General features: G+C 34.5%; 1 protein-coding gene across 1 annotated transcript; it reads left to right on the top strand.

Annotated features, from left to right (window-relative positions):
- The first annotated feature begins 5265 nt into the window (after nucleotides 1-5265).
- LOC147396534 (putative uridine nucleosidase 2) lies at nucleotides 5266-12133 on the top strand. The gene is made up of 9 exons (XM_086451294.1): nucleotides 5266-5429; nucleotides 6676-6791; nucleotides 7151-7210; nucleotides 7883-8068; nucleotides 8148-8252; nucleotides 9768-9864; nucleotides 10941-11048; nucleotides 11132-11267; nucleotides 11818-12133. The coding sequence occupies exons 1-9, from the start codon at nucleotides 5384-5386 to the stop codon at nucleotides 11924-11926; spliced, it is 963 nt and encodes a 320-aa protein (XP_086307420.1). The 5' UTR covers nucleotides 5266-5383; the 3' UTR covers nucleotides 11927-12133.
- Nucleotides 12134-18094: the final 5961 nt, after the last annotated feature.

Below are 18094 nucleotides of genomic sequence, written 5' to 3' on the forward strand. Positions count from 1 at the left end.
GTCACAATGTTAGTTATCCAGTTAAGGAATTGAACTTCTCTAATGAACCCAACCTAATCACTTTATTGAGTTCCTCGTTGACAGTCCCTTTAAGTTGTGGTGCTAGTCTTCTAGGATTCTGTTTGACTGGCCTCATCTAATTTGATACATTCAGATGGTGGCTAATGACCTCTAGGCTTATCCTAGGCATATCTTCTAATGACCATGCAAAGACGTATTTGTTCATCTTACCAATTCTTCCTTATCCTATAATTATAGCTCGAATATGATCCCTATCTGTCTTCCATCTCCAATATCCACCATCTGGACGTCGTCCAGACTAGGGGGCTACTCTCCTCGACCAACCACCATTGTATTTGATATTGATCATCATGTGGGTAGCAGATCTGCACAATTGCTTGGTCACCTCAAATGCCCATATCCCTTGAGAGGTTGGGAATCTTAAGACTTGATAGTAAGTCGAGGGGACTACCTTAATCTCATGAGTCCACTACCTACCTAAGATCACGTTGTAGGGGAAGGAAGCGTCCACCACCGTGAACTTCACCATCAATGTTATTGGTCTTGCTTGGATAGGCATGACTATCTTCTTTAGGGTTGTTTTGATATCCCATCCAATCCGACCAGAGGCTCCCTGACAAGGTTGAGCATGATTTTAGTTAGACCCATATTTTTTAAAGCAGATGAGTACAAAATGTCCATTGAGCTCCCACTATCAACCAATATCCTCTTCAACGTAAAGGTGCCGACCTGGAGAGTAACTATGACTGCATCATAGTATAGATAAACTACTCTTCCAAATACTTCTCAGAGAAGGCCACTGTTAACTCACTTTCCACAAAGTTTTTGTCTGTTAATCCATTTTGAGTAGAGTAGACATGTTTTATATGTTTTGCTCTACACACTTTTAACCTTTTGTCTGTGTTATTCTTCTTATGATTTTTTTTTGTCTTTCTTGATTACAACGTGGATTACAACTAATCTTCCACCCTACTCGCCTTCCCATTCGAGTTTTCGGCACTGCTTTTCCTTATGTGGCCTCTCAAGCATTCTCTTTAGTTTCATCTTTCCTGTGAAATCTCCGAGGAGACCTTGATTAGCCAAACCTTGAAGGAAACCCTGAGTGCTTGGCACTTGTTTGTCATTTGAGCTCGGACCTTATGATACTCATAGTAATCCTCATTCGCCTTGATTTACGTCCCTGACAATGCTCTTGGTTACTCAAAGTATTGTTCGTTTTGGATAACTGGTAGAATCTCGCTTGGGGAAATTAAGAAGTAAGTGCTCTTTCTTTTTTATTCTACTTTTTTGCTCGAGTGCTCTTGTATCATTTTCTTCTATTCTTGTTATTTCTTGATTTTCACTATTGCGTGGACAATTTTCCTTTTGCTAGCTATCTTCCTTGGATCATCTTTGACTCTGATGTATTTCTCTACCAGCTCGACCAACGTCGAAGGTTTCTTCTTCAATATAGATTTGGACATGTTAGATTTCAGAGGCAGAGCATTCTAATGCCACTACTACTATATTCCCTTCATAACTTTCCATTGACATAGCCTCCTCTCTAAATCTTTTGGTGAAATCTTAGAAACTTTTTACTGGGTTCATTCTTATGCTGAGTAGAATATCGACGTCTTCATCTAGCTTCTTATTGCCAATATAATGCTTAATAAACACCAAGCAAAGCTCCTCGAATGAAGCTATGATCCCACTAAGTATCTTGTGGAACCATGTTAACATGTTTCCTTGTAAGCTAATAGGAAAAAGCCTACACAATAGGGCTTCATTGTTCCCCCACAATGTTAAGAGTTGTTTAAAGTGATACAAATGCTCTATCAAATCTTTCATTCCAATGAATGGTGTGAATCTTGGTGCAATGAACTTCTTAAATAGCTCGGTGGTTAGGATCTCAACAGTGAATAGAAATCCCGATGTACCTTTGATGGCCTACGTAGCTGTCAAGCTAATTTTGTCACTTTTGATGACTTTTTTCTCTCTTCTGATAAAATCCCTGACTTCTTCTCTAGTTAAAGGTGTTGGGACTCCCGTTTGAATTGTTGGAGCTCATGTTTGAACGACTAGTGGAACCACATCGTTTGCATCATCCTACTCACAGGTAGGCCTTAAGCCATTGCTATTCAAGGAGACATTATCATCAACATATGTAGTCTGACGCTGGTTTTCTTCGTGATTGTCATTCTATTGAGCCTCCCAACGTTGAGTAAGATCTATTGAGTAAGATCTATATTCTCATTGGCCAAAGCATTTATCTTTTGTTGCATCTCTTTCTGCATCACTTCATTCATTTGAGTTACCAACTGGTTTTCAGTGATGGGAATTGCAGGAGGGGCTTGTGGTTAGTCGTTACCAGAACGAATTGATCTCACAATTCTATCTTTCTCTCTCTTTGACAAGAAAATAAAATCGAATCAATTTTTTAATTTTTTTTCCCATAGACGACTCCAAAGATGTAGATGTGATTTATGGTTACCTCTGACAACTCAGCTTCGATGTTCCATTGAATGATCCTTGCTCCTACGATGGAATGGTGGCACAGTGTGGTACTTGCCAAAATCCTCCAACGATTAAGTTAGTTCCTCAAGAAATAATAATGAACTCCCAAGCTCCCTAAAAAATGATCGACCCCTTTACCTTGGGTCTTCTCCTCTATTTATCGTGTTCCCCAAAAACCTTCTCAAAATAAAAGTTTTTCCATGATCCCTGATTTTCAGGGATCTTCATAGGGGAACTTTTATTTTTTGAGGAAGTTACCTAATTTGGAAGGAGTCCATGTTGGTCGTATTATCGTCCTCTAAGATTCTTGGGATCTCCCATGAAATCAAGAAGTCTGGGGGGCCCTGGTGTTTATATGTAACCCTGCCCTACTTTTTTTTCTGTGCAAAACAAGTTAGATGCTCTTCCTTGCCCTTTGTCTGGGTTAGGTTGACTTAGATACCACATTGAACATAACAGAACTGCTCTACTCAGTCTTTCTACTCTGCTTATATCTAGGCACATGTAAGGTCCAGATGCGTTGTAGTTTTTACCCACTACACTAACCAATCAAAAACTTGATGAGGATAAGAATGTATTGAAAAATCTCAAATTGTTTATCCCACATCTCACTCACATCTGTGATGGAAACCATAAGCCCCCACCCCCACATGTATAACATGAAAATTCCTGTAAAAAAAACAAATCATATTATGTTTTCCCACATCCCACTGGCATGTTTGATGGTAAGCATCAAAACCTTACAAAAATTACACAAATTTATTCTTTTACTCATATCTCCACATCATGACCTATGTTTATTGGAGGCCATCAAAACCCACGATGAGATCAAAGATGATTAGAAGAAGAACAAACTAAAGGAATAGAAAAAACTTGTAAATCTTCTTTCTCTCCTTAAATCTTTGAAGTTGAAGTTATCAATTTTTTTTAAGAACTGTACAAGGAGAAGATCAAATCAACCAAGATTTTTTTTTTTTTTTTTTGAAATTTTGATGAACTAATGGAAAACGAACTTTCAATTTCTTCAATCTTGCTTTTTAAATGGAAAGCGAAGTTTCAATTTCTTCAATCTTGGGTTTTTTTTTTTCTTTTCTTTTTCAACTTCACTTTAAAGAAAAATGCTAAAGTGACCTCCTACAATACTGTCGTTGACGTGGTGATGTGCATAGAAAACATAGATTTATTCCCTCGAGATACGAGTGTTGCACATTCGAGGAAATTGATGGTTTTCTATGTAAACTTAGTATTGAAGGTGGTGTTGTTATGCTGTAGGAAGTCGACGTAGCTCTATTTTAAAAGCCATAATTAAAAGTTAAAATAGGTGTAAGCCAATGAGAGTTGAGACTTTTTGTATTTTTATATAAAACAATGGATCATCTTTACCATTATCATTTTGGTAAAAACCAATAAAATTGCAATCCCACGGAATTGTAATGACGTTCTTTCTAAGATAACAAAAATATCTTTTTTTTACTATGTAATTTTAGAAACACCTTTAATTAATATTTATAAATTATAAATAAGTCTTTTTAATGCATTTATGTTTGCAAATGCCACCTTATGGTATGTATAATAATAAATAAATAAAACTTTTGTGGGTGTCACAACTCCTTCTCTCCATGTAATTCCATCCACTGGTTATAAATATGCATGATATAATATTATAAAAAATTAAAATTTCATGGGGCCACAGCCCCTAGTCCCTATGTAATTCCACCTTAACAATCAGGGGCGGAGCTAGTAAAGACCTGGTGGGGCAATTGTCCCCACAAAACTTGAGATACCCCTCTATTTTTAACTAATTACATACCCCATTTGTCCCCACTCCCCCATTTCTCTCCCCATTTGCCCCCACATCATCACTTCCCTCCGATTTTTGTCCTTCACCCTTCAATTTTTTGTTGATGATATTGCCTCTTGATTGGGACTTCTCATATATTAATTGAAAATGACCTAAATATCCTTTTCTTCAACTTCTAACAAATTTTTTTTGAATTTCTCCTCAAAACCATTCATCTTCAAGTTCTTTAACTATAAAACTAACCATAGTTTACCCCCATTACAAGAAAATTCCCTATTAACAATCGAGATTTTGAGGGCAAATCAAGTAATGCAATGGGTCAACAATCACAACAACAACAACTTATTGCATATTTGATAACACGATTTTAAAACAATAATATCATTGAGTTGGGCAATGATTTAGTGATGAAGCAACATTGCCTCAAGTGTTGAGGTTATGTTTAATAGCTCACTTTTTTATTTTTCATATATTAAAGGGTAAATTACACTTTGAACCCCTATAATTTGACATAATTTTATTTTATTGACTTTCCTCCACTTATCTTTTCCAATAATACTCCTTAAACTTTTTTGCCTTTTATCTTCTATTCCCTTAACCTCAGAGAAGATGCTTGTGCCGAGTTAGTCATGTTATCATATTACAATTTACAAGGGAGATGGGGCTGAGGGGGTGTTTGAAAAGAAATTTTATTCTAATTAGATTATTAAATTACTACCCAAAAATTAAGGGTATTTAGAAAGAAGTTACTTATTCAGGGTCCATTAAGTAATTTTCCGAGTTTTATTATTATTATTACAGAGTTACTATTGCCACACCAACTGTATCTATATGCAATTTCTTTGGTGAATTTCATAGGAATTGATGTGGGATTAGTAAAAGTTGGTGTGGCAATAGCAGTTCTCTATTACTTATTATACTAATGACGGATGCTCCACGCCTCCAGCACAAAACAAATATTATATTAGCCTGCGCCCCAGTGCGTAAGGGTTATTTTATTAAACAGAAACACTGATACTCTCTTTTCAATCTCTTCGGATTTGGATTTGATTTGGTGAAATCGACGCCATGGGAGAACCGAAGAAGATCATCATTGACACAGATCCTGGAATCGGTAAGATTTCTCTTCGATTTTATGTTTAATATCGTTTCATTTCAAATTTTTTTTTAAAAAAAAAAACCCTAATATTATTAGCTTTAAATTATTCAACATTTTCTTCTATATTTGAAAGATCTAACGATTTCAAGATTCTTTCTATGACCATACAGGAAAAATGAATTACTTAAGAGTCAATGATAATATGACGCCTCCATCACAGAACCGTAGATCAGTTGCCTCGGGATACTCAAGAAAATTTTATGATTATACGTATCCCGAGGCAACCGATCTACGGTTCTCTGTGATTAAAAGGATGGGGGCGGGGGCGTCAGAAACTCATTACACACAAATGTGAACGGATCAAGGGACATATGAAAAAACATATGTAAAAACCATGTAACATTAATAAATTTTTAAAATATGGGTTAGAAGTTTGGGATTGAGTTTTTGTGAGGATGATCTCTATGATGAGAAGATCATCTGAAAAAAAAAAATCAGTCCAATCTGAAACTTCTAACCCCATTAAAAGTGATTTAGAATGTGGACGCTCGATTTTTTTGCCAACTTTTGCCAATAATTTGTAAATCACTTTTGATGGATTTAGAAGTTTCAGATTGAGCTGATTTTTTGTGAGGATGATCTTCTCATCATAGTGACCATCCTCGCAAAAAATCAGTTCAATCCAAAACCTCTAACCCATATTTTGAACAACCATTGTTTTTTCATATGTTTTTACATATGTCCCATGAACCGCCCCCCACACAAATTATGTTTTAGTTTTTCTTACTTCAATTCATGGTTTCAAAACTCGGTAACTCGTCTTGTCCGGTCTCGTCTCGCCCCGGATATCAAGTTGACTCGTCCTAGTCATCTCGTCTCACAGATGACATAAATCATTTAACTCGGTCTACATACAATCATTATTTATTAATATTCATTTATATGAAACAATAATTATTATTTTTATATATAAAATAAGGTGGATTGGAGGATACTCATAATTAAAATATATACATAAACCCAGTTGAGTTTTACTGACTTAGCCCTTATTTTCTAAATATTGCCCAAGTCATCTCGGTTATCAAACAAGATAATGTGAGAGACGATTTGCATTTAATAATCTGTTTTTGAATGAAACTGAGAGATGAGATTTGAAACCATGCTTAAATATTAGCTTAATTTATAATTTTGGTTTAAGGTAGAAACTTTTAGGGTTTTTATTTAATTTAATTTTTTTAAAATCTATTGATGATGCACACAGATGATGCCATGGCAATATTTTTAGCACTCCAATCGCCTGAAGTGGAGGTTATTGGACTCACAACGATTTATGGGAATGTTTATACAACGCTAGCCACAAGGAATGCTTTGCATTTGGTATTGTATTATACATTTTAAATTGGTAATTTGTTGATTGTATTTGTAACATGCTTTTAAAACTCATCTAAGACTGAGACATATCACCCGAGTTAACTCGGTATCGGAGCTGAACGTGACCAACTCACAAGTCACTTTTTTGACTGAGATTTAATACCTCAGTTCAGTTTTTTGATTTTTTGAACAAGACGTCTCAAACGTATCAGAAAACTTGTCCGAGACGACTCGGTATCAGGCCAGGACGAGACGAGACGCAAAACCGAGTTTTAAAACCATGATTTATAATGGCATTTGTCTAGATTTGACATTGGCTTAGTTTATCTTTTTAACTGATTGAAATATTTTTACTTCTTGTTTAGTTGGAGGTTGCAGGTAGGACTGATATTCCAGTGGCTGAAGGATCTCATGTAACAATCACCGTACGTAATCATTGTTACCTCTTGATGCCATGGAGCGCTTATTTCTTTTTGTATTTTTACCTACTTCCTTCTATGATTTTTTTTATTTTTTGATACACATTTTAAATTGTATATGCCTTTTACACATAATCTTGAAATGTCTTACAATGCCCACTTAGGATATTCCATGCACGTTTCTAGTTAATTTGTCAAGTTTACCTGATTCACATATTTCAATTGTTTGCTTACATCTCAAATATATTCTTTTTATAGTTTCGTTCCATTATTAGTAAAATGGGTTATAGTGCTGATAAATTTTTTTTTTTTTTTGGGTAAAGAGTTAATGGTTAGCAAGGTGAAGTTGGGTTCAAGTGGGGTTTGAACCTAGGAGCTGGGAACAACACTCTACACGTCTTACATGTTAACTAGTTGGTTCTTCCCCCCAACCGTAAACTTGAAATGTTTTACACTGCCCACTTTGGACATTCAAGGCAAAGTTGTTGATCAAATTTTCAAGTTTATCTGATTCACATCTTTCAATTGTTTGCTTACATCTCAAAGATATTCTTTTTTGTAGTTCTTTCCACCATTAGTAAAATAGGACACAGTTCTCACACGCATGCAATGACATAATTTATTCATTAATTACAGTTACTTTGTACCTGATTCCATTTTTCTTCTATTCTTGTAAAGAAAGGTACAAAGCTCCGTATTGCTGATTTTGTTCATGGAACGGACGGGCTTGGAAACCAGAACTTCCCTCCACCAAAAGGGAAGCCAATTGAACAGTCAGCTACTGATTTTCTCATTCAGCAGGCAAATTTATACCCTGGAAAAGTTACTGTGGTTGCACTGGGTCCACTTACAAATATTGCCTTGGTTAGATTCTTAACCTTTCCACACATGCTTTTTATAAAATCCAGTTCATGATTGCTAACTAGATTACTTATTGGTGCAGGCCATGCAAGCAGATCCTGAATTTTCGAAAAAGATTGGGCAGATTGTTCTTCTTGGTGGTGCTTTTGCAGTAAATGGGAATGTAAATCCTGCAGCTGAGGCCAACGTATGCAACTTGAGATCCTTTGGCCTTTTGTACTCATTCCTAGTTTCTACTTCAACATAATAAATCCATGATAGTTTAATCCTGCTAGACTCTTAAAATTTTAGTAGGTGTGAGATATAGAATAATGAAGAAGAAGGAATTAATGAAAAAAAGTCAAAATCATTCAGAAAGATCTTGTGTCGGAGTCCAATGTTTTGAAATAAGTTGATTGTATATTATTATTATTATATTGGGATGGGACTAGTCCCTACGGTCTCACATCCTGATCCCATGGAAGTTTCCCAACAGGTTACACAGCAAGTTGATAGGCCACCCATTTTTGAACACACAACCAGAGGGAGCTAACATGAAGATTTTATTGTAGACATGAGTCACCAGAGGTTTATGCTGCAAGCGAAGAGGGACTCATGAAAGATTGAATGAGTTAAAATATTGCATTATCTTTCTTGTCAATTTCAGAAATTGCGTGTATTTATGTATGCCATATGAGTGTATACGACAGTGAGGTTTGTCTCTTTGGTTTCTTTTTTTTTCTCGGTTGGAGGGTAAGCCGGGTTTAGGTGTACCTCCTAATTGACTTCTATAAAGAAAAGTCGATAAACTCACATGGTGTGAGAAAAGCACTCAAAGACTTGACCCAATCAACAATCAGACTCTTGGACACCTGGATAAATCATTCAAGTATCGAATTGCTTTGGAGTTTACTAAGCTCAGCAGGGATTCCACTAACATCCTAATAATCAGTAGTTTTATATAAATCTTTGTACATTAAGATAAACTGCTTAAAAAATCTAATAAATAATGAAGCTCTAGAGGGATCATCCTTCTGTCTAAATCAAACCATATATAAATCGGGCAATAGCAGATCTAAATACAATGTACAAAAAGAAGCTAGCAGCATGGGTTACTTCATTCCGATCCACTACCCATGACATGAGATTGTTGTTAGCATTTGGAGTTGGAGGTTAATCCAAAATGTGTTTCTCCATTATATACATCTTTGGTTTGTATATTCCAATTAGGTGACTAATCTTTCTCCTTTGTCATTATCTTTACATATTTTTTCTTCATTTTTACTTTGGGGTATTCATGCACTTCTGGCACCCCAATTTTTGTCATGCAATAACTTGTCGAACATAGAGTTAACACAAAGGTAGATAATGTGAAACCCATGAATAGACTGTTCTTATTCATTGCCATGGACTTCAGTATCAACACAAAAGGCTATTTTGTACTCAATTGTGCCCCAGCATTACTTTTTCCTTATTTTAGTGGTCTACAGAATCATTTCTGATGGTTATCAGTTGTGTGGTTCTGTCTTAGAGAGCTCTCTTGAATCAAGTTCTTTCTGGCTTTCTGATTGAGCTTCCCCTGTAGAGTTTCTACTAGAAAATATTACGATCCTATTAACTAATATGATCTCGAGTTTCTTGAATTTGGGTTTATTTTTTGTCATTTTATATTATGGATGGTTTATCTTACCATTATTTTTGGAATGTGGATTGGGATAATCAGATCTTTGGCGATCCGGATGCTGCTGATCTTGTGTTCACAAGTGGGGCAGACATTTTAGCAATCGGAATAAATGTTACCCATCAAGTTGTTTTGACAGGTACCCCTTTTACAATCACATGTTGCCCAGTTTATTAATCATGCTTGGTTTAGCTATTTCATATATTTTTTACTTTCAGTACTTGTGTAGACATGAAAACATATAGTAATACAGATAATAATGTTAAATATCAACTCGATTGCTCACAATGAATGGGCATGGGATTCATGGTTGATAGAACAGTTTGTGATGGCATGTCCTGGGAAGCTTTTTTATTTCTCTGAGCCCCATTTTCTCCATGAAGCTCTTACACTTCTTGATCACAGTTAGTTTTATTCATTGACAGAATAGTTTGTGATGGCATGTCTTGCTGAACCTTTTGTCGAAGGTGTTGCTCCAGCTTTAGAGGTCTTGCTCTAGGTCCCACTCCCATATATTTGTCTCTTGTTCTCATCATTGTCAACCATCATCAGAATTCCTTCACGACCTTGTTTGCCTCCACCAATATCTTATCGAGAATAGTCTTAAAATGTTCATCATTTCTTATGATTTATGATTAGAATCTCAAATCTTATCAAATTCCTTGATTCAAGTCGAAAACAAATGTAAATTTTCTTATCAAATTCCTTTTCTTATTTATGTGTTAATTTTTCAAAAAAGGTGACAAAAGTGGTTTTCCATTAGGCGTTTCACCTATGCTCAATGAAGTATGGAACAAAGCTACTGAGAAATTATTGTGAGGATTTATATACTAGCAATTTTTTCTTGACAAATCTCCTCCAACGTTATAACTAACGGCCAATCAAAAAAAAAAAAAAAGAAACATTATAAAAACTAACATGCCGTGGATACATGTCTGAACAATGTGATACACAAATTCAAATAGATTTTGTTTATAACATGAAGTAACAAATAAGCAAGAGTTTACACATGAGGAAGAAGAAAACAAATGAAAGATATTAAGGTGACCTAATTGATGATTACATTCCATGATAACATTTTACTTTCACAAGTCACAACATTGGTTCTAACACAGCAACATGGTTGAAAGAAAAAAACCTAAAACTAGTTTTTTTCGTTTTCAATTTTTATTTTTTTTAATATTAATTTTGTAACCTCTGTCCTGCACATTGCAGATACTGATCGGGACAAACTTGCACAGTCCAAGGGGAAATTTGCTCAATACTTATGCAAGATCTTAGAGGTCTATTTCTCATATCACCACCATGCATATAATACAAAAGGTCAGTGGATGGGGCCCATCGAAGCGATACATTCATCTTTATTTTATAATATGTTGATGATGGAAGTGTTGGATTTGTTGCAGGTGTTTACCTTCATGATCCAACAACTATTCTTGCGGCAGTAAATCCTTCATTGATGACTTACACTGAAGGTGTTGTAAGAGTCCAGACAAATGGAATAACGAGGGGCTTGACAATTTTTTATAACACAATGAAAAGGTGAGACTATTTTTGTTCTCTTGGATAACAAATATAGTTGAGGATTTTTTTTTTCCAATCTTGATGTGAAGAACAAACCCCATTGTATTTTGGCACATGTGCATGAGGTTATAATTGATTCACTGGGTCCATCAGGAAATAGTAGTTTATGCACATTTTACATATTCTAACCTATAATCATGTAATTTAGATTTGCCTTTATATATACTTGTGGGTGGCATGTGCAAACACACATGAATTTGAAGGGCTTATTTGTAATTTAAAATATTAATCAAAGGGCGATTTCGATGAATTGCATAGTAAAAAAGGATATTTTTGTAATTTTGAAAAATAACCAATGTGAAGTTAGGGATTTGTGATTGGAATTTTATTGGTTTTTGACCAAAATGACCCTTATTATATTAAGTTTAATTGTTAAGGTGGGGGCATTTATAGAATCCAAGTTTTGGTGTTGAACCACTTCTACTCTGCCCTCTCTCATTAAAATAGGAAAGATTTATTTGTATCCTTAAATCGGTTATAAATGTTTTGACGTAGTAAAATGAATCAGGTTTGGTGAAGTCACTGAATGGTCTAATAAACCCACAGTGAAAGTGGCAGTGACTGTGGATGCTCCTGCGGTGGTGGAGTTGGTAATGGAACGGCTCATGAACTCCTAACAATGTGGCTGTTGGCAGACTCTACAAACGTAAAAAGTACATCAATGCAATGGTTATGTTAGATTATCAATTGTGATAATATCACCAACCACATTGCTGTAAGCTTCTTTATACTATCATTGAGGAATCAGCTTTCATGTAATCTTATTAATTCATGTCTGTAAGGACACAATCTTTTTTCTTTTATGGTGGTTTGCAAATTGTTTCCATTCAAGCTCATAATATATATATATATATGTATTTTTTTTTTGTGTGTTTTATCTCGAATGAACTAAGGAGTCTTCATTTTCGGATGTTGAATCACCAAATATTATTTTGTGAAATGCAGCAAGTCCACTGCTTTCTTCAATGTCAAGTGGTGAGTTCGCTTTCTTACTTTTTGTTTGTTTGTTTGTTTGTTTTTGTGTGTATGTTTAAATCGGTGAAATCCAACCATATCTTGTTAACTTTTAATCTGGTTGTCCATTTTAATATTATTATATATGCATTTTGAGTATTATGTGAAGTTCTATTTAGTAGTGAAATTCAGCAATCCCGCTGTTTTTCAAACAAATAAAACAGTTGTGATCCTCTATTTGCCATTTATATATACATTTTCTAGACCCTATTTTGAGTTTGGGATTTCCTAGAATTGGATCCCTAGGGAAGTTGTACAAATAATCCTTTGGGCTATGTTTATTACTAGGCGGTATAAACTTTTCTACCCTATGACAGTTTAAGTTTTTGTTTCACAAGTCGTTTTTTTAATGGGTAACTTTAAGTTTGTTTCACCCGTTTCTTTAGTAATAATTAAAATTGTGGGTAAACATAAGAGAAACCATTTCCTTACTAAGGTAGGAAAAAAGATCTCGAGGAGATGCGTTAACAATACCTTGAGATTTTTTTATAAATATCAAGGACTTGTTTTACAAATCTCAAAGTCTTTTTGATCTTTTGGATGGTGGATGCGTTTTTTACTGAGGCCTTTTTTCCTCACTATGTTAGTAAGGCTAGTCAGACTCTTCTTAACATAACTGCAAAAACATAGAAACTGGAATCCCATTTCAGGGAAAAATTATTATATCTTCTCCAGCCTCAGCTGTTGAGGCCAGAAAAGTCCAAATAACATTTTGGCTTGTTTACAAAGGACAAAGTAGAACATTTGGTGGAATAGTTTTTAATTTAAATGTTTTATTTATGTGGCCTAAACACATGACACATACATGGTTTAATTAGAAAATTCAATTACTGAATTGTAAATTGTCAAAATCAATCTATAAATAATCCAATAGAGAATCCATAATCAAAATTAATGGGTTAGTGGTTATCATGTTCTAACTCAGACATGTGGTATATATATAGGGTCCCGTTCCCCACCCTAAACTTTACCCTACACTTTAACAAACGTGTTTTGTCTTACATGGGTTAAAAGTTTTGAAATAGACTGATTTTTGGTGAGGATGATCTCTATGGTGAGGAGATTATCCTCACCGAAAATCAGCTCATTCCAAAACTTTTAACCCATCAAAAATGGTTTATAAAAAATGGATGGTCCAATTTTTCAACTTGTAAACATGGGGCTAAACATTTTGGAATGGGCTGATTTTTGGGGAGGATGATCTTCTAATCATAAAGATCATCCTCACCAAAAATCAGCCCATTCCAAAACTTCTAACCCATGTAGGACAAAACACATTTGTTAAAGTGTAGGGTAAAACTTAGGGTGTTGAACATTTCCCATATATATATATATATATATATATATATATATATATATATATATATAGGGTCCCGTTCAATGGCCAACATTTTGGCAAACACTATTTCAAAACATGGGTTAGAGGTCTTGGAATGGGCTGATTTTTGGTGAGGATGATCTCTACGGTGAGGAGATCATCCTCACCAAAAATCAGCTCATTCCAAAACTTCTAGCCCCAGTTTACAAGTTGAAAAATCGTGAACCGTCCATTTTTTGTAAACCATTTTTGATGAGGTTAGAAGTTTTGGAATGGGCTGATTTTTGGTGATGATGATCTCCTCACCGTAGAGATCATCCTTACCAAAAATCAGCCCATTCCAAGACCTCTAACCCATGTTTTGAAAAATGTGTTTGCCAAACTGTTGGCCATTGAACGCTACCCATATATATATATATATATATATATTAGTCTCTATAGAGAGAAATGTCTCCTCATCCCTAATTTAAAAGAGTTTGGTTTATAGTCCAAAATTGCTTTTTAATTTGGTCTATGGTCTCTTTTATAAGATTTGTAATTTTTTCTTTTTATAGATACTAGTAGGTGACATGTGCAAATGCACATGCTTTATTTTGTGACTTCTCTTTAATTTAAAAATATGAGACTTAGAAGACTAACATGATTATAGGGATTTTTTTTAACTCAACCTGACAGGGACTCAAACCTCATCGATGTGGCATGGGCAAAGAACTGTAGATTCTGTCCCTCAAGATATACAATCGATCTGACCAACCTACCATCTGCAATTGTGTATCCCTACGGTTCTTTGCGCATGACTCGTTAGTGAGGTTTTGAGTCCAGCTGTTAGGCTGAGTTTAAAATCATTAGTCATTTTTTTTATAACGAAAATGACCCTTATATTAAGTTTAGATATAAAGGTGAGGGGCAATTGTGGGATTCCAAATTTTGGTGTCGAACCATTTTTACTCCACCTTCTCTCTCTCTCATTATAATAGTAAAGATAAAGAAGGACTCCATGAAGGGTATATCTTGCATTGATTAGTAAGATGATCCACCTTGGTAGAGGGAATAGATTATTTTTTAATTCTTTTTCCCTATAGATCGCTACGACATTTTTTAACTATTAAGAGAGCATCGCATCAACAAAATCAAGTTGTTGAAATTTGAGAACTCATTGATTGTTAATTTTTCAAATCCTTGATCAGTAAAAAAAGATTATTGTTTTTTATTTTTTTATTTTGAATTTTTCTTCTAAACCTAATCTAAGACATGAACCCAAGAGGGATGCGGTGTTATCTTTTCTCAGCATAGCACCAATCATACCTTCCTTTAGGAAGAAAAACACTTTTGTTAATGCAAGATGTAGGTTTGGCAAAGATTTAAACTGGAAGCATTAGAGTGTTGAATTTGAGAGTTTGAAATTCAATCAACTATAAATTTACACTAGTCGAAGTTTATATCTTAACCCCCAATCTATTTGAATATTTTTACTAGATTGAATGATTTAGTATACAAGGCAATAAAACTTCAATAATGCTTAATATGACAAAAAGATTATCAAAATCCTAACCCTTTTTTCTTATTGAGATAAAACCATGCTAATTGCAGTAATAAAACATGATTTATGAAAGAGATCCCACAACTCTATTTAAGTTCAAATCCCCTCTTAGGTGTCACCCTTTTGGATTTATCCCTTAAATTATCTGGTGCATGTGAGGAGAGAGAACTATACGAGCCCAAGGATTAGTTAAGTGCTCTAAGAGGCTTAGATACCATTACAATTTCAAAAAAAAAAGACTCGGTCCAAGATTTTCAAAATTTTTGGACAGGATGGTTTGGATTTCGGAGACAATGTTATGGGCGATTCACATTGACTATCTTGCTTGACCGCCTTAGGGACTGAGGGGACTTGCCCGAATCATCTTAGTCTTGAACGAGTTTAAAAATCATGCTTCGAAATTACAGATAAGTCATCTCGGTCTTGGAAGAGTACTAAAACAATGGTTTGAACTTTGAAATTATACCCAACTTTTTTTTTTTTTAATGGAAAGCTTTCTACTCACCCGAACTTTTGGTTATTACGTCCCAATTACTTAAATTGTTTATAAAAGCCAATTTTAAAGATCATCTCTCTCTCCAATATTCACTCCCAAGAGAGAGAGAGAGGTGCACACCTGATGATCAATAATTGTTTACTTCAACCTCTTGACGTTGATGTACTGTTTTTCACTTTTTGCTATTTGTACTTTGTTTACTTCAACCTCTCAATTCATTTAATATTTTTCTTTTAAATTTCAAATCCTCTATAACGTGATTGGCTAAAAATTTTAAAGTCTTGGATCGGGTCAAAAATTTATTTTATCAAAATCAAATTTATTTTATCTGAATGGTACCGACTTGGGGTAAAGGAGTCTATTCCTTCTTTGGTCTCAAGTTCGAATCCCACAACCCATAAAAACCTTGGTGGTCACGCATTGTTTTACTTAAGTGGGGTAAAGCCTGGGTGCGGGGTGTAGGGACTAATCTGATGCGTGCAAACTAACGCAGATACCCTTCGTTATCAAAAAAAAAAAAAAAAAAATCTAGGTCATGAGCACTACAGGCACATGTTATTTTTCTTGAACATAGGCCTCTCTCTCTCTCTCTGTTTGTGGTGGAGAGAGTGATATAAGAAACTACAGGAAAAAAGAACTACAAAGGATCCACTCCCTCTCCAATGACAAGCTATTTGAGGTTAGTGACGTCAAAATTTTGATATGACCAACCAAAAAACATGATCCAATGCATGTGTTAAAAGTTGTCTTAAATATGAAATACGGTATATCCTATGATAAATTTGGCATTGGATTTAATATATCTCAAAATATAGAATAAAAAATCTTTTGGGTTAGAAAAATTGCCTTTCGGATTATTTTATTTTATCAAAATGCCATCCAAAGCATAAATAAGTGTGTTATGAATTATTTTGTTTAACTAAATTGCCATTCGAAGTCATACCAATTGCATTTTTTTGAGATGGTAGAATCGTAGAGGCATGTGCCAAATAAAATAATTTTACTTAAAGGACCCTGGCCAAAGGACTTCTTTTTAAATAATCCCTAAGTTTTGAGCGATCCCTTAACATGACATTTTGTAAACTTTTCTTTTCTAAATAGTCCCTCAACCTCATTCCCCCCATTTCCAGTGAGTGAAATCCTGAAATTACCCTTTCATTATTTCATAATGATGTGAAGCCTTGGAAACCCTTCTAATAGATCAATCTTGTTCTCATTTTCTCAATTTCATCTTTTCAATCTTCTATACGACAAAACTGGCACAAGAGCTGAGTTTTTAACATTATTTACTAGTTTTCTATAAATATAAAAGATTTAGGGTTTGATTTCATGAAACTTCCAAGTTAATAGGGTTTACGGTTCATCCATTATGTTTTGTTTGTCATTTTTATGAAGAAATTGCGTTGGAACCAAAATCGCAAAAACTGAGTTGCAGCGTTAAGTTCAATTTTTTATTTTTTTTTGAACTCAACAATGCTTATATTTTAAAAATGTCGATCTCGATAGTATTTCAACTTGGCTATAATTTAAATTTACATCCTCTTCAACAACCTTCATCTCCTCATCAACAATATTCAAACTCCTTCCCCTACCCCTTCCCCTTCCCCTCTCCCTCTCACTTTCACTCCCACTCCTCTCCTCAACTTCATTTTCTTTCCCTTTGCTTTTCTTCTACTTATCCTTTTCTCATATATGGATGGATGTTCCATCTACGGAAAATTTTAATTTCTTCACCAATTTTGGTTCATCCTCCTTCCCTTGTGGTTTCTGTAAATATAAAAATATAATGAATTGTTAAAATATATGATGAACAACTTAATTTAAACGAGTTGAACTAATCTTTTATACTCTTACTTACCTGGTAGGTATTTATATGTTTTAGAGGGTCATACTTTTTAACAAATTCTTAATCAATTTGTGATGTATCCAAATACATAGCATCCACAACAATTTTTTCTTTCTTCTCATTCTTTTTCAATTCCAAATATCTTAGAACCTGTGTGAAAAATTTTCCATTAAACATTTATACAAAACAATCATATTGTCATAGTTTTTTTTTTTACCTTGCATTCTTTTAAACTGCCCTACGCAGTCTTATTCCAAATGAAAGTTGTGGGTTCCCATTTCAAGCATATGGGCCATGCTTCCTTCATAACCAACTTGTCTATCTTTTGGGGTTACAATGTGTTTATATGCCCACAATACAAAGTAAATATAAGATTTTGAATTAACGAGTGAAATCATTTAAAAAAAAAAACAATGGTAAAATTCATTATCAGTAGGAGATATGTCCATCCATAGATATTATATGTAGCCCTCTCCACCACTTCTCCAACTATTATCATGACATGTGCTAGATTTTTATACACAACCAACTCCTATGGATAATTGTTGAAGGTTGTCAAATTGTTCATAAG

Source organism: Akebia trifoliata, chromosome 8, assembly GCF_017979445.1.
Source record: "Akebia trifoliata isolate Shusen 1 chromosome 8, ASM1797944v1, whole genome shotgun sequence".
NCBI classification, from domain to species: Eukaryota; Viridiplantae; Streptophyta; class Magnoliopsida; order Ranunculales; family Lardizabalaceae; genus Akebia; species Akebia trifoliata.